General features: G+C 52.3%; 1 protein-coding gene across 1 annotated transcript; it reads right to left on the bottom strand.

Moving 5' to 3' along the window:
• Nucleotides 1-7,364: 7,364 nt before the first annotated feature.
• On the bottom strand, nucleotides 7,365-13,098 carry PTGER2 (prostaglandin E receptor 2). Its single transcript, XM_054286903.1, has 2 exons — nucleotides 12,271-13,098; nucleotides 7,365-7,610 (listed from the first exon to the last, which is right to left on the bottom strand). The coding sequence occupies exons 1-2, from the start codon at nucleotides 13,096-13,098 to the stop codon at nucleotides 7,365-7,367; spliced, it is 1,074 nt and encodes a 357-aa protein (XP_054142878.1).
• Between the last annotated feature and the right edge of the window lie 8,779 nt (nucleotides 13,099-21,877).

The raw sequence follows: 21,877 nt of genomic DNA on the forward strand, positions 1-21,877 counted from the left end.
ATAGGGATACAGGGATTCAGGGACACAGGGATTTTGAAATTCAGGAATTCAGGGATACAGGGACGCAGGAATTCAGGGACACAAGAATTCAGGGATATAGGGATACAGGGGTACAGGGCTACAGAAATTCAGGGATGCAGGGATACAGGAATTTGGGGAACAGGGATTCAGGGATATAGAAATACAGGGATTCAGGGGTACAGGGATATAGGGATTGAGAGATAAAGGGATTCAGGGATTCAGGAATTCAGGGATTCTGGAATTCAGGAATTCATGGATACAGAAATTCAGAGATAGAGGAATCCAGGGATTCTGGAATTCGGGAATTCATGGATACAGGGGTACAGGGATACAGAAATTCAGAGATAGAGGAATCCAGGAATTCAGGGATACGGGGATTCAGGGAGACAAGAATTCAGGGATTCAGAAATTCAGGACTTCAGGGATACAAGGATTCAGGGATTCAGGGATAGAAGGATTCAGGAATTCAGGGATTCAGGAGTAGAGGAATTCAGGGATCCAGGGGTACAGGGATTCAGGGATAGAGGGATTCAGGGATTCAGGAATTCAAGGATACAGGGATGCAGGAATTCAGAGACACAAGGATTCAGGGATTCAGGAATTTAAGGATTCTGGAATTCAGGAATTCAGGGATTCAGGGGTACCGGAGTACAGGGATACAGAAATACAGGGATCCATGGATTTAGGGGTACAGGGATTCAGGAATTCTAGGATATGAGGATATAGGGATTCAGGGGTACAGAAATTCGGGAATTCGGGGATACAGGAATTCAGGGGTACAGGGATACAGAGATACAGGGATTCAGAAATTCAGGGATTCAGGGATGCAGGGTCCAGCCCCATTCCAAGATGCTCCAGCTCACCCTCCCAGCACACCCAGCTCCATCTGTGAGGGAAAATGAGCCACAGGAGGGCTGCAGCTCCATGGAATCGTGGAATATTTAGGTTGGAAGAGACCTTAAAGCCCATCTTGTTCCAAGTCCTGCCATGGGCAGGGACACCTTGCACTAAACGAGGATATTCATGTTGTTGTTTTCATGTCAGAGGAAGAGAAAAACTGAATTATGTGAGAAAATGTCTGGGCACAGCCCTTCTGAGTGAGGAGGTCACGCCCACAGCTAAAATAATTCTGGTAGGCTTGAGAAATGGGCAGTTTATGGCAATCTGGGGAAATAAATGTGAGACCTTCACCCCCCTGCAATGCTGAACCCAAAAGCCAGAATGAAAATTGTTGTTATTACTCACATATTGTAAAAAAGCTTAAAAATTCAAGGCTCTGCTGGGAGAGCTGGGGGTGCTCACCTGGAGAGGAGAAGGCTCCAGGGAGAGCTCAGAGCCCCTGGCGGGGCCTGAAGGGGCTCCAGGAGAGCTGCAGAGGGACTGGGGACAAGGGATGGAGGGACAGGAGCCAGGGAATGGCTCCCAGTGCCAGAGGGCAGGGATGGGTGGGAGATTGGGAATTCCTGGCTGGGAGGGTGGTGGGGCTGATGCAGGGATCCCAGCCCATGGATTCCACTGCAGGATTCCCAGGTTAAACTGATGTGGCACAAGGAATTTATGCCCCCACAAAAGTTTGTTCTGAATCTCTCAGGTGTATTTGGTCTCACTTTGGGTAATTCTGTCCAGCCCTGCTACTTCCAAGGTCTCATAACCCCTCACAATGACAGGGGAAAAAGCACAAATTCCTCATTTTGGGTCTCAGTGTTGTTGTTGATTTGAAGCCTATGAAGTTTGGGATGGCACAAACAATCCCTGGAAAAGGCTGATCCCTCTTCCAGAACAGAATCATTCTGATGTGGGGTGACCTGAAGGACTCAGAGGAAAGGTTCCACATGAATATGTGGGGATGCAGAAGTGCAAAAGCAGCTGCAAAAGCAGAAGGCAGCTGTGGCAAAGCCAAATGTGACATTTTCCTGTGGCGTGGGAAGCCCTGGAAGCGCTGCAGAGCCAGATGGGGAGCCCAGCCACGCCATATCCCCATAAGTCACTTCCTTGGCTAATTAATGTTATCCAATTTAACATGGATCACACCCTCTGGAGCCCAGGGAGGGTTCCTGTGCCTGCAAAGGCAGCTCTGCTTGACTTCCAGCATCCCAAAGGTCTGGAGCAGAAATTCCAGAAGTGCTCTGCAGGAATGCTGGGCTTGGACACACCACTGCACACATCCCATGGATCCCATCCCATGGATCCTATCCCTTGGATCCCATCCCATGGATCCCATCCCATCCCATGGATCCCATCCCAATCCCATCCCATGGATTCCATCCCATCCCATGGATCTCATCCCATCCCATCTCATCCCATGGATCCCATCCCATCCCATCCCATCCATAGCCTACCTTTGTAGGGTGTTCCCAAATATTGCCCACATTTCCTGATCCCCCTCAATGGGAGTGAGGGGTTTTTGTGGCCCCCAGAAAAGCACAGCCAGAAAAGCCCAAAATGAGCATTTTCTCCCTGCTGTCAGCACAGAAACGTGGGTGAGATGTTCCAAACAACCAGGAGAGGAGGGAGAGGAGGGAAGAGCTTTTCCTTTCTTCCCTACTCTCCCAAAATGCCTTTTCCCCAAAACCATGGTGTGGCATCAGCATCACTTGGGAATGGAGAGGGATTATTTCCAAGGGGCTGAAGGGCCAGAATAAAGGAGCTTTCCACTGCCAGAGGTCAGATGGGACATTGATGTCCTGTATTGCCAAGCAAATTGTTTTCTATTTGCCATCTGTATGGCACTTGTCTTCTGTTGAAAGTTGGCAGTTTTCCTCATCTCTTCCACAATCACTCCTCCCTCTGGGGGGACACATCTGGTGATAACAGCTCTTGAATGTCCCTGCATGGCTGATAAGAACTACAGCATCCCACTGGGAGATGTGAGCCCAGAGGGAGGAGCCAAGCATTCCTGCCGGATATAATCTGGGGATTCTGGAACACCAGCCAAGCATTCCTGCCTGGATATAATCTGGAGATTCTGGAACACCAGCCAGACATTCCTGCCTGGATATAATCTGGAGATTCTGGAACACCAGCCAAGCATTCCTACCTGGATATAATCTGGAGATTCTGGAACACCAGCCAAGCATTCCTGCCTGGATATAATCTGGAGATTCTGGAACACCAGCCAAGCATTCCTGCCTGGATATAATCTGGGGATTCTGGAACACCAGCCAAGCATTCCTGCCTGGATATAATCTGGAGATTCTGGAACACCAGCCAAGCATTCCTGCCTGGATATAATCTGGAGATTCTGGAACACCAGCACGGCTTCTCCACTGGATTCCCCAGAGGATTTCCCTCTTCCCCTGGATCTCCAGAGGAAGACTGCACCCTTCTCCAGGATCCCTGCTCCAGCAGAACCAGCCCTGACACTGCAGGAGGGCTGAGCCACAATTCCAATGGGACTGCTGCCAACAGCCTGACCCACAGGGTGTCAGGTTGGGTTCTGACTCTGGCAGTGTTGGTTTGGTTCACTGCATTGTTTATTTTCTCCTTTTATTTTCTTCTCTACTACAGAGTTGTTATTCCTGCTCAATTGTTTTTTGCCTGAGAGCCCCTTAAATTAGAATTTATAACAATTGGGAGGGAGGGGGTTTACATCTTACATTTCAGGGGAGGCTCCTGCCTTCCTTAGCAGACACCTGGCTTTCCAAACCAAGACAAGTGGGAAGGAATTCTTCCCTCTGAGGGGGGTGAGGCCCTGGCACAGGGTGCCCACAGAAGCTGTGGCTGCCCCTGGATCCCTGGAAGTGCCCAAGGCCAGGCTGGACAGAATTTGGAGCCACCTGGGATGGTGGAAGGTGTGGACAGTGGGTGGAATGGGATGGGATTTAAGGTCCCTTCCATCCCAAATCATCCCATGATTCTGTGGCAGATTTAGGACAAGATCCCCACTCCCTGCACCCCTCAGGCACTGTGGAAAGTCTCACAATTTTTCAGGCAGCAGATGCCCTCTGTTGTCTCCAGGGAATGTTTTCTCCCTCCTTCCTGTCCAGCAGCAGATTCCCAGCTGGAAATGCAGGGTTAAAGACCTGCCTGGAGCTTCCCTGGGCCAGCAGGTTTCCGGTGTGGGAATAAAAAACTCATTAAGGGCCGGCACAGACAATGAAATGAAACTTTGTCATTGTGGATTTGAGCTGAGCAGACGCTGAGGGAGCTGATGAGAGGAAAATTAATTTGCTTTTTCCAAAGGCTCCTGCGTGATGTTAATAAAAGCAGCATTTTGTGCAGGCTCATGGCTCAGGATGCAGAGATTCACAGTCCTCCTGTCCTCACAGAGCTCTGCTGAAGGCCCTTTTCTCCTTTGGAAGCAGAGAAAGGAGGAGTTTTTGGATTCCAGAGCTTGGGTGTAATCCCTGGCCAGCAGCTCAGGATGTGTCCTGGCCAAGGGACTCAGGTTTAAGGGGTTCCTCTCCTTGCAATATACCTTTTATTCTGGCATTGAATTTGATCCAAATGATTTCCCTGAGCCATCCTTGCCAGGACTGATGCCCTGATGGTTGGGAGAGTGCCTCTCCTGCAGCAGAAAGCCAATCCCAGGGGATGGATGCTGAATTTCCTGATGAGGAGCCATAAACCTCCCAAAAAAACCAGCAACTGCTAATTAGTGGTCAGCAGAGGAGCTGGGGGCTGGCAGGAGTGAATCCTTGGACTCTGGGAGAATCCTGCCCTTGGGCTGTGCCACAGCTCCTGCTGGGCTCTCCTCCCACCCTGCCACATTCCTGCAGGATGCAACCTCCTTGCCATTTCCAACATTTTTCCCATTTTTAAAAAATTTTTCGGTCTATATTTTGCACTCCAGGCAGCCATTCCCTCTGGCTTAGAGGAGAATTGGGCAACTGGTCCTGAAATTCCAGCGCGAGCAAGCAGGTCATGACCATCCAGATAAATAAAGCTCAAGGACCCAAAGGCTCTTCCTAAAGATTTTTGGCTCCTTTTCCAGCTGAGCACACCCTGAGCCATGATGGGAGCCCCAAAACTGAGCCCAGAATTTGCTTTTCCTCCTGCTGAGGGAATCATTTGGGAATGAAGGGACAACTGTGCCCTGCCAGGGCTGGGTGGGATGGTGCCAAATTTGTGTTCCCAAGGTTGGCACCGGGATTAATGACATTCCATGGGCGTTGGGAGCGCCCCAGCTTCACCCCCATGGGGCAGGCACATCTGGAAAACCTATTCCTAAACTTCCACAGCCTCCCAGCCACGGGGTGCTGCCAAAAACTCATTTGAGCAAGAGCAGCCCCTGCCTGACATCTGCCCACACGCATTTGGGAGGCCAGGAGACTTCCTGTGGGCATTGGCAGCCTGACAGGAGTGACCTCAACCCTGCCTTTTTTAGGGTGGGTATTTTTGGGGGTGGTGTTTTGATAACAGGTGGGAGCTCTCCCTGCCTGTGGGATGGGCAGGTTTGAGGGAAGAGCTCAGAGATGGGGAGGAAATTGTGTTGCTCTGTTAAAAAAATGTAATTCTACATCTGTAAAATGCATTTTATTGCCACTTTATAGGAAATTGGAGGCACCCAATTCCCCCTGCCAGCCTCTCCTGCTGCCTCTCCCCCCATTCCCGTGGTTTCATCCCACATCCAACACATTTCCTCCAGGAGCCTGATCTACCCTGAGCAGCATCACAAGCACAAACCCACACATGATTCAGCAGACTCCTTTGAGACACATTTATTATTTAAATATTTAAATAATAACTCTTTTTTTTTAATTATTTTTACATCACCTTGCCTCACAAGCCACGGAAAAGCCCCAAATCTCGGCACTTTTGGGCTCCCTGAGCAGAGCTGCAGCTCCCAAATGAGATCCCACGCTGGGAATTGCACAAATGCCACTGGGTGTGTGGGGTGTTCCTCAAATGGGAGCCACAAGAAAATTCCTAATGGCAGTGGTGGCCTTGGGATGTGGAGCTGGGCGCTCCTCATCCCAGTGGGAACCATCCTGGAGTCTCAAAGAGCAAGAGGAATCCCAGAAAAACAAAATAGTGGTGTTGAAGGGTGCTGCCCAACTTCAAAACCTGGATGGTTTTGCAGATGGTTTTTTGCTTTTATTGATTTTTAATGGGTTTTATTTTAAATAAATATTTGTCCCAATCAAGGACAAACCCAAACCCCACCAGCAGCACCACCCTGGATGTGGTTGAAGCTCATGGCTGTGGCCATTCCCTGGTCAGGTTTTTTATTCCCTTTGCTGGCTCTTCCAAAGGGAATTTCCAAATGGGTGCTGAGGAGGGGCTGCTCTGCTCCATCACAGCACCAGGGAAGTACCAAAATTTGGCTTTTTTAGTACTTTGGTGCCCCTCAGGGACCCACCAGTGCCTAAAATCTCAGGGCTGTGGCACAGACAGACAGACAGACAGACATGAGCACACAGACCTGGCCCTGAAAAAGTGCATTTCTTTAGGCAACCAGCCTAAAATAATGGGGATTTTTTAATGACACTCTGCTCCCTTCCTCTCCTTCCCAATCCTTATGGATCTGGGGGCACAGATGGGTGTTTGCAGCCACCCAGCCCCATCTCCAGGAGCTGTGCATCCCAAAACCCCACGGAGACCTTGCTGGGCAGCGCAGCTGGAACCTCTGCTTCCCAACACCCCCCAGCCATGGGGTCACAACAAAACCCCCCAAGCTTCACCCCCAACTCTCCCCAGCAGGGCTGAGCCCTCCTCCAGCCCTGAGGGCGCCAGCAGCACCCAGGGACTCACCAGTCCTTCCAACCCCAGGCACTCGCCAGCCCTTCCAACCCCGTCCTGCTGCACTTCTGTCCCTGTGAGAGGCCACAGTGACTCCCCAGGTGACACCTGAGCCAGCCCCAGCTGGCCCAGGCTGGCAGAGCTTCACAGAATGACAGAATTCACAGAATCCCTGGGTTGGGAGAGACCTTCAGGATCACGGAGTCCAACCCAGCCCCAACAGCTCAACTCAGCCCTGGCACCCAGTGCCACATCCAGGCTTTGTTAAACACACCCAGGGATGGGGCCTGCACCACCTCCCTGGGCAGCCATTCCAGAACTTTATCACTCTTTCTGTAAAAAACTTTTTCCTCATATCCAACTTAAATTTCCATTGGCACAGCTTCAGACTGTGTCCTTCGGTTGTGTCAGTGCTGCTGGAGAAAGAGCCCAGCCCCAGCTGAGCACAGGCACCTTTCAGGAGCTGTGCAGAGTGATGAGGGCACCCCTGAGTCTCCTTTTCTCCAGGCTGGGCACCCCCAGCTCCCTCAGGGGTTCCTCACAGCGTTTGTGTTCCAACCCCTCTCCAGCCTCATTCCCTCCGGCCGCTCCCCAGCATCTCCACACCCTTCCCACACCGAGGGGCCCAGAACCGCCCATCAGGAGGCCGCATCCCCCCGGACCTACTGCCCACAGAGGTGTGGCCGTGCTGGCAGCTTTGTGACAGCAGAGGCCACGGCGTGGCCGCCGGGGGCCGCGGGGCTGAGCTGGCAGCAGAGCACGGAGCGCATGAGGCGCAGCACGGGCGGCCGCAGGATGGCAAACACCCAGGGGTCCACGATGGAGTTGATGGACAGGAAACGCAGGGCCAGCAGGTCCAGGCCGTGGTCACCCTGTGCCTCGCTGAGCTTGTTCACGTAGGCGCGGATCTGTGGGATCAGGGCGGGAAAAGGAGGTTAGAAACGGCCTGGTTTCGGTCTATTGTTGTCCTGCTAGGCGGGGTTCAGCCAAGGCATATCCAGGGAATTCACGGGATTCACAGGATTCACGGAATTCACAGGATCACGGAATTCACGGGATCACAGAATCATGGAATTCACAGAATCACAGAATGAACAGAATGACAGAATTGACAGAATGACAGAATTCACAGAATTCACAGAATGACAGAATTCACAGAATTCACAGAATGACAGAATTGACAGAATGACAGAATTCACAGAATTCACAGAATCACAGAAGGACAGAATTCAGAGGATCACAGAATTGACAGAATTTGCAGAATCACAAAATTCACATAATCCATAGAATCAGAGAATGACAGAATCACAGAATTCATAGAATCACAGAATTTACAGAATGACAGAATTCACAGAATCAGAATTCACAGAATTCACAGAATCACAGAATCACAGAATTGACAGAATTGACAGAATTGGCAGAATTCATAGAATCACAGAATTCATGGAATTCACAGAATGACAGAACTCACAGAATGACCAGGTTGGAAGAGACCTTCAAGATCATGGAGTCCAGCCCAGCCCCAACAGCTCAGCTCACCCCTGGCACCCAGTGCCACATCCAGGCTTTGTTAAACACACCCAGGGATGGGGACTGCACCACCTCCCAGGCAGCCATTCCAGAACTTTATCACTCTTTCTGTAAAATCCTTTTCCCTGATATCCAACCTGTATTTCCCTTGGCACAGCTTGAGCCTGTGTGCTCTGGTTCTGTCAGTGCTGCCTGGAGGAGCTGCATCCAGCCTGGTCTGGAGCCCTTCCAGCCACAGCTTCTCTGGACAACCTGTATCAGGGCTTCACCATCCTCACAGCAAAGAATTTTTCCCAATTTCCCATCTAAACCTCCTCTGTGTCCTCTCTGAATCTATTTCTCCCTGATCCTGTCACTCCAGGCCTTTGTAAAGAGTCTCCATCCTCCTTGTATCTCCTTTCAAGTACTGGAAGGTCATAATTAGGTGACCTCAAATCCTTCTCTTTCCCAGGGTGAGCAATCCCAATTCTCCCAGCAGAGCTGCTCCATCCCTTCAATCAGCTTGGTGCCTCCTCTGGATTTATTCCAACAGCTCCAGGTCTCTGCTGTGCTGGAAGGACCCCAGAGCTGGACACAGCCCTGCAGGGGGGTCTCACAATCACCTCCCTCAACCACGGAGAAATCACAGGGAGAAACAATCCCGAGTTTGGGCTCCCAGGATCTGCCCCCCCCCCCCCCCCCCCAGGCACCTCTTTAGGGGTGATTTGGGCTGTCACAGCAAATATGCTGACTCTGTGGTGTGGGAATCCATAAAATCAGAGGGTTTTGGGAAAGCTGCAAAAGGCAGGCCTCAGAGACAGCAGAACTGTGATTGGAGCTAAGCAGTAGCCATGAGATTGGTCAGCAGAAAAATTGTTTAAAAAATAGAAAAGCAAGGACAAATAGAACAATGGTCTGTGTACTAACACTTGTCTAGAATAACTCCCTAAGCTACAGAAAACTTTATCTAGTGAGATATTAGGAAGTTTGAAGCTTAATAATGGAGCTCTGTAAGGCTCACAAGCAGGTATTGCATTTGAAATAAGCAAGCATTGTTTTAACCAAAGGTACCTGTGCTTACAGTGGTTGGATGGAACTGCTGTCAATGTGCTTTTGCTTTGTGGGATTGGCCAAAAAACTTCTAAAGTAAGTTGTAACATTAAGTTCTGGGATGTGAGCTGAGGGCATCTTCCCATTGTCATGACTGTGAAAAATGCATGTATTTTATGACTGGCTTTTCGCAAATATTAAAATGAATATTATATGTGTTGTGTTAGAAAGCAATGCTGTATTAATTTTCTTAAGTACTGTGTTAAATATAGTTTTAGGTTATAAAAATTGTTAAAATAGAAACTGTGCTATGTAAGATGCTTTGTTTAAAAGAAAGGACTTGCACTGAGATAGCAGCCACAGGACACCTGAATCTTTCAGAGAAAAAGAATTTATGGCCTTCTTATCGGAAGAAACGAACTTCTTCCTGCCTCAAAGGCGCTGTGAGGATTCAGAGGGGAGAAGGTGATGAAGACCAGACAGAATCCTGTGTTTGAATGGAATTTATGCATCATGTATGAGCTGTATGAATATGCAACAGGCTATTGTTCTTAAGGGTTAATCCTTTGTTAACGTGTGTCCTTTTTCGGGCTCGTGATGCCCAGAAAAGGTACCCGGACTGTCTGTAACTCTTTGTTTTTATTGTCTCATTTTGTCTTAATTCAATTTGTCCAAATTGTTACTACTCTAATTGTGTTACTATTTTTATAACCCTTTTATTACTATTAAACTTTAAAAATTTTGAAAAACCAGGTGATTGGCGTTTTTCACAACAACCATGTAACGAGACGCTGGAAAATAAACCAGCTCAAGGCACGCTCCCAGCAGCCCCGTCCCGTTTGTGACTTGAACATTCACCCCTGGCCGGCGATGTGTGGGTTTAAATGAACTTTAAATGCAAGCCAGCCCTTCGTTCAGAGGCACGGCCAGACCCGAGCTGCTGGAGGAAGTGGCGTCTCTGGTGTCTCTGGTGTCTCTCACCTTGAGACCACACGGCAGCAGCACCGTGGGACACCACGGAGGCAGAGGATGAGCAGGATGAGCGCCGCGACCCCGCCGCTCCTTCCTGCCCTGCCGACTCATCGCAGCCCGCGGGGCTTCCTGGAAGGTGACTCAGCCCCCCTTACTCACTCGGGTCACCGCCACCCCCTCGCTGGGGCTGGGCACAGCAGGGATGGGGCTGGCAGCATCCCTGGAGCATCCCTGGAGCATCCCTGGAGCATCGCTGCCCTGCGCGGCATCCCCCGGGTACCACCCTGCGATGGCACCGCACGCAGCATTTCCCGGCTCTGGTGGGGTTTGGGGAAGGAATTCCCGGCCTGAGGGGTTTGTGTGTGCCTGGGCTGCTCCAGGGACACGAGAGAAAGTGTCACCCCGAGGAGGCAGCTGGGTTTGAGCCGCTGCCAAGCGCGGCCCCACAGGGCGGCGGGGCGGTGGGAAAAGGGAAGCTGGCTCTGGACAAGGCCACATCTGCCCCCACAGGGCCCATGGGAGCCCGGCCAGGGCTGCTTTCCCAGCCCCTCTGCCCCCAGCACGCTCTCAGGGCCCTGCCCAGCCAGGGGTTGCGCTCCTCCTGAGCACAGCAGCCAGCCCAGGGCTGCTCTGGGACACGGGAAGGGCTGCCCATCATCTCTGGGGTCACGGTCAGGAGCTGGAGTCTCCCAGGGCGTTGAGGCTCCTGGGATGCTCACGAGCATCTGAACATTATTTCTTTGTTCTAAAACCCTGGCCTGGCCGTATCCTGTGGTTATTTCCTTTTCCCTTAGGGAAAGCAAGGGAGGATGAAGGGAAGGCAGAGTCTATTTAACACCAGGAGTGTGAAATTAGCCCTGGCTGTGCTCCCAGCCTTGCTGGGGTCACTTCTAAAGGGACCAAACTGATCTCCTGCCCTGGGGGCTCACACACCCGGGCTCTGGAAAAGCACCTGGATGGACGAGAAGTGGCCCTTGGGAGGGCAGAGCCCAGACAGAGGCAGGGCACTCGCTCTCTCCCCTTCTTCACTTGGCTGTTTGGATCCTGGATTCCTGCTGGCAGCCTCGTGCACGGATGGGGCACGGGATGTGGGGACGTCCCTCGGGATGCCACGTGCTGTGGCTGCCGTGCCAGATCTCTGTTCCCAGAAATCTCCCAGCTCTGTGCCAGCGCCTCAGCGCTGCTGCAGAGGAGCAGAAACCTCTCTCTGACAGCGAGGTGGGCACAGCCTCCCTTATCTCCAGCTCTGTCCACAGAAATCTGAGATAACTCATCCCACAGAGCACGGATATCCACTGCCTCCAGCCCAGGGCAGCTCCTTCATCCCCTCTCTAGAAGTGCAATTGGTTGTTTTGCCACCCCTCATACCTCCACCATGAGTTCTTGGATCCTGGGAATCTCAGTGATGATGATGTGTGGTCCAGGAGACCCTGCCTGAGCCACACGGCCCGGCCTTGGAGCCTCTGTGGGGTGGGAGGCACCTCTGCTCCTGCCACATCATTCTCCTTGCCACTCCATTCTCCTATCAGACTATCCTTCTGCCACTCCATTCTCCTATCATCCCACTCTCCTGTCAGACTATCCTCCTGCCACTCCATTCTCCTGTCACCCCATCCTCTGTCACCCCATTCTCCTGTTAGACCATCCTTCTACCACTCCATTCTCCTGTCCCCCCATCCTCCTGCCACATCATCCTCCTGCCCCTCCATTCTCCTGTCACCCCATCCTGTCACTCCATCCTCCTGCAACTCCATTCTCCTATCATCCCATTCTCCTGCCACACCATCTTCCTGCCAGCCCATTCTTCTGCCCCCTGTGATCCTGACACCCCATCCCATCCTCCTCCTGGCCCTGGGGACACAGGGAGTGATTCCCCCACTCCCCAGATGTGCAAATTGCCAAGCTCACGGCTGAGCTGTGCTCTCCCAAGCTTTCACCCCAACCCTCGAGATCTGGCCAGCAGACTTGGGGGATGCTTTACAAAGGCCAAGACAGAAAAGCGAGCGCTGGGGAGAGAGAGCACCCAGCGCCACTCACCGTGAAGGGCAGGGAGCAGATGACGAAGGTGATGGTCATGATGGAGAGCAGCAGCAGGTGGTCGATCTCCTCGGCCATGGAGAACATTCTCCGCCCGCAGCCCGCGGCCCCTCGGGGCTGCTCGGGGGCGGCCACCCTGCGGCTCCTCTGCCCGCGGCGGTGCATGCGGGCCAGGTTCGCCATCACGCTCAGGTTGCACAGCAGCACGGCCACGATCAGCAGCAGCAGCAGCGTGGCGTACAGCAGCGAGAAGGCCACGTCCAGCCTGCGGTGCGGCTCCAGGTGCATCTGGATGAAGCACCAGGTGCCGGGGCAGTACTGCACGTAGCGCCCGAAGCCCAGCAGCGGCAGCGAGCACAGGGCGGCCGAGAAGGTGTAGATGGCCGGCAGGGCCACCAAGCCCGTGCGGGGGCTCAGGAAGCGCTCGTAGAAGTAGGGGCGCCCCAGGGCCAGGCAGCGCTCCAGCGCCATGGTGAAGAGGATGAGCATGGTGGCGAGGCCGAAGAAGCTCATGGCGAAGCCGAAGTAGAGGCAGATGTGCCCTCCGCGGGCCAGGCTGGTCAGGGTGAGGTTTCGGTGGTAGGAGGCCAGCACCAAGGGGCTGACGGAGCAGGTGCCCAGCAGGTCGGTGACCACCAGCGCCAGCACCAGGACGTGGAACAGCGCGGGCGGGCGCTGCCGAGCCCCGCGGCGGCCCCGCAGCAGCAGCGCCAGCGCCAGCAGGTTCCCCAGGAGCCCGGCCGAGAACATGAGGGCGCTGACCAGCGGGCGAGCCCCGGCCGGCAGCGCTTCCCCGGCGCTCCCGTCCGCCCGGCCCGTCCCGTTCATCGCCGCACGCCCGACTGCGCTGCCGCCCCCGGCCCCGGCACCGGCGCCGCCCGCCCCGACGGCACCGCCCCGCCCGCCCACCGGCCCCGGCACCGCCCCGGGCCCCGGCACCGCCCCGGGCCAGCGCTCACGGGCACGGACGGAGCGGAGGCGGGCAACGCGCACGGACCGAGCCTGGCCCGACCGAGAGTCCCGGTACCGGTTTGGGAGCTCCAGACGCGACCGAGACCCGGTACCGGTCTGGGAGTCCCGGACACGGCCAGTGACGGTGCGGGTCTGAGAGTCTCGGTACCGGTGTGGGAGCCCCCGACACGGCCAGTCCCGGTACCGGTCTGGGAGCCCTGGTACCGTTCTAAGAGCCCTGGACAGGGCCAGTTCTGGTACGGGTCTAAGAGTCCCGGTACCGGTGTGAGAGCCCGGACACGGCTAGTCCCGGTACCGGTCTGGGAGTCCCGGATACGGTCAGTCCCGGTGCAGTCCGACGATCCCGGTACTGGTGCGGGAGATCCGGACACGCCGAGTCCCGGTACCGATCTGAGAGCCTCGGACACGGCGAGTCCCAGTGCGGTCAGACAGTCCCGCTACCGGTGTGAGAGCCCTGGACACAGCCAGTGACAGTGCGGGTCTGAGAGTCCCGGTACCGTTCTGAGAGCCCCGGACACGGCCAGTCCTGGTACCGGTCTGGGCGTCCCGGACACGGCCAGTCCCGGTGCGGTCCGAGAGCCCCAGTGCCGGGCCGGCAGCCCAGCCCCGCTGCCCGAGCGGGAGCGTCTCTTACGATCCTCCCCAGTGCCGGTCCAGGAGCCCCGGTGCCGGTCCAGGAGCCCCGGGCTGACCGGGAGCAGCGCTCAGGGCCGATCCCGGCACGGCTCCAGCAGTCCCGGTGTGGCTCCTGGGATGCCATGGAGCCCCAGCGTGTCCCGGTGCCAATCCCGGATCCCGGTGCCCTCCAGGAGCCCCTCGGTGGTCAGAGAGTCCCGGGGGTGCCCTGGGCCAGCTCCAGTCCTGGTGCTCCAGAACCAACCCCAAACCCCCCGAGCCCAGCTGAGCTGTGCAGGGCAATTCCCATTGCTCCAGAGGAGCCCACGGAGAATTCCCTGCCCATAGCTGGCACCAGGCCATGTCCCCATTGTCCTCATCTCCTGCATGCCATCAGAGGTCCCCAAGGGGTGCACCCTGTCCTCAAAGCCCATCCAGTCCCACCCTCTGCCATGGGCACCTTCCACTATCCCAGGCTGCTCCAAGCTCATCCAACCTGGGACACACTCAGGGCTGGGAAATCCACACGCTCCATCCCAGTGGCCTCAGATGCCCCCTCCATCCTTCAGGACACCAACCCTCACTCAATCTCCCTTTACTTCTTCACAGGTAACTTCCAGAATAAAAAAATCTTTTCCCTCTTGTGGCCCTGGGGCTGTCCTGACAGCTGTAACAATTTAATTTTTAATTTACTCTGTGACAAACACCAATCACTTGTTTTTGAAACTTTAAAAGTTTAATAGTAATAAAATGGTTATAAAAATAGTAATACAATTAGAGTAATAATAATTTGGACAATTTGAATTAGGACAATATGAGACAATAGAGACAAAGAGTTATGGACAGTCCAGGGTACCTTTTCTGAGCAGCATGAGCCCGAAAAAGGACCCACGTTAACAAAGGATTAACCCTTAAAAACAATAGCCTGTTGCATATTCATACAGCTCATCCATGATGCATAAATTCCATTCAAACACAGGATTCTGGCTGGGCAGTGTCAGCTTCTTCCTCTGAATCCTCACAGCACCTTCGAGGCAGGAAGAAGTTCATTTCTCCTGATAATGGAGCAATAAATTCTCTTTCTCTGAAAGATTCAGGTGTCCTGTGGCTGCTATCTCACTGCGAGTCCTTTCTTTAAAAAAGGTATCCTACATAGGATCATTTCTATTTTAACAATTTTTATAACCTAAAACTATTTAACACACTACTTAAAAGAATTAACACAGCATCACTTTCTAACACAACACACCCAACATTCATTTTAATATTTGTGAAAAGCCAATCATAAAATACACATTTTTCACAACTCCCTGCACCTCAGTGGAACACTGCAGCGGGGCAGGGACACGGCAGGTTGCAGCCCCAAGAGCTGTAACAATTTAATATTTAATTTATTCTCTGCACACCTCAGGAACAGGGCAGACTCCAGCAGGGACACCGAGCAGGTTGCAGCCCCACCGGTGGCCTTGGCTGTTATTTTAAAACCCACGCTTTTGTAACAGGAACTTCGCAAAGGAAACTCGGGGCGCAACAAGCTCCAGGGCCGGAGAGCTGCGGTTTGTGGCAGCACCTCCATCTCCGAGGGGCCACTCCCGGGCTGGCTCTGCTCTCTGCTCTCTGCTCTCACTCAGCTCCAAGGGCTCCTCGGAGGGCTGGCGGTGAGCAAAGCCACGGCCCCAGCTCTGTTCCCATGGTCGGATCAATGGTGGGATGGAGGGCGTGGTGTTCAGCCATCCCAGACCACCTCACCAGCAGGAAAACACATCCCAGGAGCTCTTTAAATCCTGCTTCCAGCCCTGATCCAGCAGAGCACCCCAGCACAGGGACACATCTGCAGGTGGGAGCCATCCTGTTTGATTCCAGAGGGTTGGGTGGCACCTGGCACAGGTTCAGCCTCCTTTGTGCCTCCCAAAACGCCAATCACTCGTTTTTAAAATTTTAAAAGTTTAATAGTAATAAAATGGTTATAAAAATAGTAACACAATAAGAGTAATAACAATTTGGACAAATTGAATTAGGACAATATGGGGCAATAAAAACAAAGGGTTACGGATGTCCGGGTACCTTCTCTGGGCAGCACGAGCCCGAAGAAGGACCCCTGCTCACAAAAGATTAATTCTTAAGAACAATAGCCCATTGCATATTCATACACTTCATACATGATGCATAAATTCTATTCAAACACAGGATTCTGTCTGTTCATTTTTAACTTCTCCCTTCTAATCCTAGCAGCGTCACCCAGGCGGGAAGAAGTTCGTTTCTTCTGATAAGAAGGCCATAAATTCCTTTTCCTGAAAGATTTAGGTGTCCTGTGGCTGCTATCTGCTGCGAGTGCTTCATTCCTTTATTAGGAAAAAAATCCCACTAGCATAGTTCTTATTTTAACTACAAAAGTTACCTTCTAATTACAAGACTACATCTATTTAAAATGTTAACACAGCACTACTAATCAATACATCGAAATACATATTCACCACTACTAGTCAATACATCGAAATACATATTCACCACTACTAATCAATACATCGAAATACATACTGTAAATATCTGCGTAGAGCCATATTGTATGCACTTATACCACACAGCTGGGGCTGAGCCCGGCCCTGATCCACGCAGGCAGCTGCAGGATGCCCATCCAGAGCCCTTTCCCAGCAGCAGGCACGCTGTAGGGTGCTCCAAGGCTTTTCCCAGCCTCCCACTCCTTTCTGGCATTCCCTGTCACAGCTCAGGAAGGGGTTTTGGCTCCTTCTGGAGCTCATTTTCCTGGCAGCTTAATGGAGCCTTAAATACCCTTCTGGGGCTTCAGGCTTCTCCACTGACAGTTGTCTCTGATGGGATTTTTTCTGCAATAATAGGAAAATTGCTGGGCTTTTGGTTTTTTTGTTTGGTTTTTTTTTTCATTCCCCCTTGTGTGCTGGAAACCAGGAACAGACTGCTTGGTACAATCTGTCCTGCCTTGGGAAGTGTTTGTTTTCTTCCCTTTGCTTCCATGTTTAGCTCCAGTCCTGCCTCTAGCGAGGGCCATATCAAACCCTAGAATTATTTAAGTTGGAAAAGTCCTCTAAGACATTGAGTCCAACCATTCCCCCAGCACTGCCAAGGCCACCACTGACTCCTGTCCCCAAGTGCCACATCCACACAGCTTTTAAACCCCTCCAGGGATGGGGACTCCACCACTGCCCTGGGCAGAGAAATTTTCTCCAATATCCAACTTAAACCTCTCCTGGTGCAGCTTGTGGCTGTTTCCCCTTGTCCTGTCCCTGTTCCCTGGAGCAGAGCCCCAAATCCCCGGCTGTCCCCTCCTTGTGCAGAGCCACAAGGGCCCCTGAGCCTCCTTTGCTCCAGGCTGAGCCCCTGCCCAGCTCCTCAGGGATTCTGCAGCCCCTGCCCAGCTCCCTCAGGGATTCTGCAGCCCCTGCCCAGCTCCTCAGGGATTCTGCAGACCCTTCCCAGCTCCTCAGGGATTCTGCAGCCCCTGCCCAGCTCCTCAGGGATTCTGCAGCCCCTGCCCAGCTCCTCAGGGATTCTGCAGCCCCTGCCCAGCTCCTCAGGGATTCTGCAGCCCCTGCCCAGCTCCTCAGGGATTCTGCAGCCCCTGCCCAGCTCCTCAGGGATTCTGCAGCCCCTGCCCAGCTCCTCAGGGATTCTGCAGCCCCTGCCCAGCTCCCTCAGCCTCTCCTGGGGCTCCAGACCCTTCCCCACCTCCATTCCCTTCCCTGGACACACTCCAGCCCCTCATACATCCTTCCAAGGTTTGTTGGCGTTGTTTTCCCTACAAGATTTCACCCCTTTTTGAACCAAACCTGATTATGGTGAGTGCATTTCATCCTTTCTGATGCAAACCTGTTTATGGTAAGTGGATTTCACCCCTTTTTGAACCAAACCTGTTTATGGTAAGTGGATTTCACCCCTTTTTGAGCCAAACCTGTTTATGGTGAGTGGATTTCACCCCTTTTTGAACCAAACCTGTTTATGGTGAGTGGATTTCATCCTTTTTGAACGAAACCTGTTTATGGTGAGTGAATTTCACCCCTTTTGAACAAAAACCTGTTTATGGTGAGTGAATTTCATCCCTTTTTGAACCAAACCTGTTTATGGTGAGTGGGTTTCACCCCTTTTGTAGGGAACCTGTTTATGGTGAGTGGGTTTCATCCCTTTGGAACCAAACCTGTTTATAGTGAGTGGATTTCATCCCTTTGGAACCAAACCTGTTTATGGTGAGTGGATTTCATCCCTTTTGAAGCAAACCCCCCATCCTGACTTGTGTTTAAGAAATCCACACAACACTTCTCTTCCAAACCTTCCCACCCTTTATCTCATGCTCCAGAGCATGGTGAGTGAATTTCATCCATTTTGAGCCATACCTGTTCATGGTGAATGGATTTCATCCTTTATGAACCAAACCTGCTTATGGTGAGTGCATTTCACCCCTTTTGAGCCAAACCTGTTTATGGTGAGTGGATTTCATCCCTTTTTGAACCAAACCTGTTTATGGTGAGTGGATTTCATCCCTTTTGAACCAAACCTGTTTATGGTGAGTGGATTTCATTCATTTTGAACCAAACCTGTTTGTGGTGAGTGGATTTCATCCCTTCTGAACCAAACCCCAATCCTGACTTGTGTTTAACAAATCCACACAACACTTCTCTTCCAACCCTTCCCACCCTTTATCTCATGCTCCAGAGCTTCCAGCAGCCTCAGTGCCCACCCTGGCCAAGCAGGGCTGAGCACTGGGCCAGGTTTGGGGTGCATGGGTTAAAAACCAGAGGAAGGCACCCCTGGGCTGGCTGCTGGCAGCCCTGGCACTGCTGCCTGCCCAGGCATCTCCCTGCTTCCACAACAGCTGAAAAACGCAGGAGGCAATAAAAAAATAAAATAAAAAATGAGCTGTTTGCAAGAGTGAAACAATTTGTCGGGAAATGAGCTTGAGCAAAGTTGTGTCTGGATTTCATGAGCTGGAAAAAAAAAAAAAAACCAACAAAACACCGTGAGTGTGATTTACGTCCAGGAAAGGAGCGGGATGCGGGGAGAGGGGATGCTGGTGGCAGCAGTGACAGCGTGGGACAGGGCAGGGCTGGAGGGTGACAGGGACATGAAAGAGCCCCCAGAGGGCATCGCTGGTGTGGAGCTGAGCAGCCTCGCTTTATTGTCTCTTTATCATCCCTTTATCGTCTCTTTATCCATTAGCACCAGGTCCAGCCCTTGGGGAACTCCAGGCTGGCTCGGAGGGGTCCCCAGGGCAATGACTGAGCACTGCAGGAGCCTGGGGGAGGATGCGATCAGGGATGAGGGAGAGCTCCACAAAAGTCCCCTGAGCTTTTTCGGCTCCTATTTAGCAACATTTGCAACCAACCCGCGCGCTGTCGGGATTTCTCATTCCAATTCTTATTTAATTTATATTTTCATTTTACTTTGATCGTTCCCAGACTCGGTAAGGAGGGGATCTAAGCTTCCACATAACTCCTGAAGCCTCAAACTGTACATGTTTTAGGAAAAAAAAAAAATTCACCGAAAGGATAATAAAGTATTGGAATGCTCTTCCCAGGGAGGTGGTGGAATCACCATCTCTGGATGTGTTTAAAAACAGACTGGACATAGCACTGGGTGCTGTAGTCTGGGTGAGGTGTGAGGGCACAGGTTGGACTTAATGATCTCACAGGTCTCTTCTAAGCTCATTATTCTGTGATGCTGTGATGCTGTGATTCTGGGATTCAGTGAATTCTGTGATTCTGGGATTCCGTGATTCTGTGATTCTGTGATTCTGTGATTTTGTGATTCTGTGAGTCTGTGATTCTGGGATGTTGTGATTCTGTGAGTCTGTGATTCTGGGATTTTGTGGTTCTGGGATTCTGTGATTCTGTGATTTCTGTGATTCTGGGATTCAGTGATTCTGTGATTCTGTGAATTCTGGGATTCTGGGATTTTGTGATTCTGGGATTTTGTGGTTCTGGGATTCAGTGATTCTGTGATTTCTGTGATTCTGTGATTCTGGGATTTTTTGATTCTGTGATTCTGTGAGTCTGTGATTCTGGGATTCCGTGATTCTGTGAATTCTGTGATTTCTGTGATTCTGGGATTCTGTGATTCTGGGATTTTGTGATTCTGGGATTCTGTGATTCTGTGATTCTGTGATTTTGTGATTCTGGGATTCTGTGATTTTGTAATTTGTAATTCTGTGAATTCTGTGATTCTGTGAATTCTGAGTGAGGCACTGAAAAGCGGGCTGCCCAAGGGTGCAGCTTGGGGTGCAGAACATCCCTGGGCTCCCGGCTCCTCCTGGCTGGGGACGTGCTGCCATCTCTGGCGAGGACGGGGACACGGCAGCCCCGGGAGCAGCCGGGAGCGAGGATTGATCCTCCTGGAGCCCAACCCTCGCTTGGCTCGCCCCAAGGCAGCAGCAGCGCCGGGCTGGAGACTCCGAGTCTGTTCCCACAGCAGGAAGGGCAGGATCCCGATTAAAAGCGCTGCTCCAGCCAGGGGAGCGTGTCAAGGTCACTGGGAAATGTGTGGTGCCAGCCAGGGAGCGGGGATGTGCAGGGATGCTGCAGGGATGGGGAGGTCACTCGTGGCTCCATGGTTTATTTCCTGAGATGATAAAATCATGGATGGGTCAGTGATGAGGTGTTTGCATCATCTCAGGGCTCAGGGGGAGTCTATTTTTGCACCTTAATAAAGAACAATGATTTGGTTTGTGTTGGTTTAATGACTGATTTCCATGGATGGTGGTTACCCTGGGATCCAAACACACACGTCATGGGGCAGGGAATTTCCTGGGACTGGGACTTTTCCTGGGCCAGGGCCTCTCCAGGGGTGAATCCTCACAGGCACCAGGGGCAGATGATGCCCTGCACACCCACAATGCCCTCACCTTGGAAATCTCATCCCACCTCAGTGACCATTCCATGATCCCACACCAAACTCTCCCAGCCTGGCCATGCCTGCTCCATTTGGGGGAGCAGACATTTGGGGGAATGAGACATTTGGGGGAAGGAGATCCCAGTTTAGAGGGACACAACAAAGTTTTCCAGGGCTGTTATCTCACCTGGCTGCAGTGGAACAGGTCCCAGGAAAGCCACGGAGCAGGCTGGGAGCTGTTGACTCTGCAGCCCCACGTGAGCCATCTCCAAGTCAATACCATGCCAGTAACATGAAACCAATCCATGAACCAACCCTCGTTTCCTTCTTTCTCCTCGGAAAAACCCAAGGAGAGGCACCCAGCTGGCAGCTCACAGGTGCCCCCAAAACATCCCCAAATGCAGCTCTGCCCTTTTCTCCAGCTGGGAGCAACAGCCAGAGCCAAGCCCAGCAGGTCACCTCCAAAAACTCCAAGATATTTTTCCTTCAAAAGCAGAATCTGTTTGGCATCAAGAGTAAACATCACGTGAGAGCAGGCAGGAACACGGCTACACCTTGCAAGGCTTAGCTAAACAGAGGAGAGAAATACCCTCTGTCTCCTCCAAGGGCACTCAACACTTGGTCATCGTGATTTTTTTGGCCTAAATGGTCACTTAAGGCAAAAATTAGATCCAGTACTTAATTCAACCTGTGGTCGAGAGGAAATGGATCTCCCATTAAAAGGATTGCCCTCTTGCACGCCAGGCTCTGTGTTCTCTCAATTACTGCTCTCATTAAGGCTCAGGACAGTCATAAATACTGAATTTAAATAATTACAGCACAACAGGTACAGCTGAGAGCACAAATGCAACATCAGTGCTCGGAGTTTGCAGAGGAGAGCGAGATAAGGGCGGACAAACCACAGCCCTGCCTTGGGAATAGGGAAGACCCTGGGCAGGGATTCCAGGTGTGCAAGGGAGGGATTCCACCTGCATCCAGCTCCTCCTCACACCAGGAATTGCTGCTGGAATTTCAGAGTGCCTCCTGCTCCTCACCCAGTCTGGGGACACCCCAAACCCATTCCTTGGCACGGAATGGGATCGTGCACAGGCCAAAGGTGATGAAAACACTGAACCACTTTTATTCCACAGGGACACACCCTCACTTCTCCTGAACCACACTCCAA

Source organism: Melozone crissalis, unplaced genomic scaffold (assembly GCF_028551555.1).
Source record: "Melozone crissalis strain CALT ecotype California unplaced genomic scaffold, PUWL_Pcris_2 ptg000056l_1, whole genome shotgun sequence".
In the NCBI taxonomy this organism is placed as follows: Eukaryota; Metazoa; Chordata; class Aves; order Passeriformes; family Passerellidae; genus Melozone; species Melozone crissalis.

Coding starts and splice junctions, on each gene's coding strand:
- PTGER2 (XM_054286903.1), bottom strand. CDS start 13,098: ATGAACGGGACGGGCCGGGCGGACGGGAGCGCCGGGGAAGCGCTGCCG. Junction 7,611..12,270: donor TCTGCTCCCTGCCCTTCACG/GTGAGTGGCGCT, acceptor CTGATCCCACAG/ATCCGCGCCTACGTGAACAA.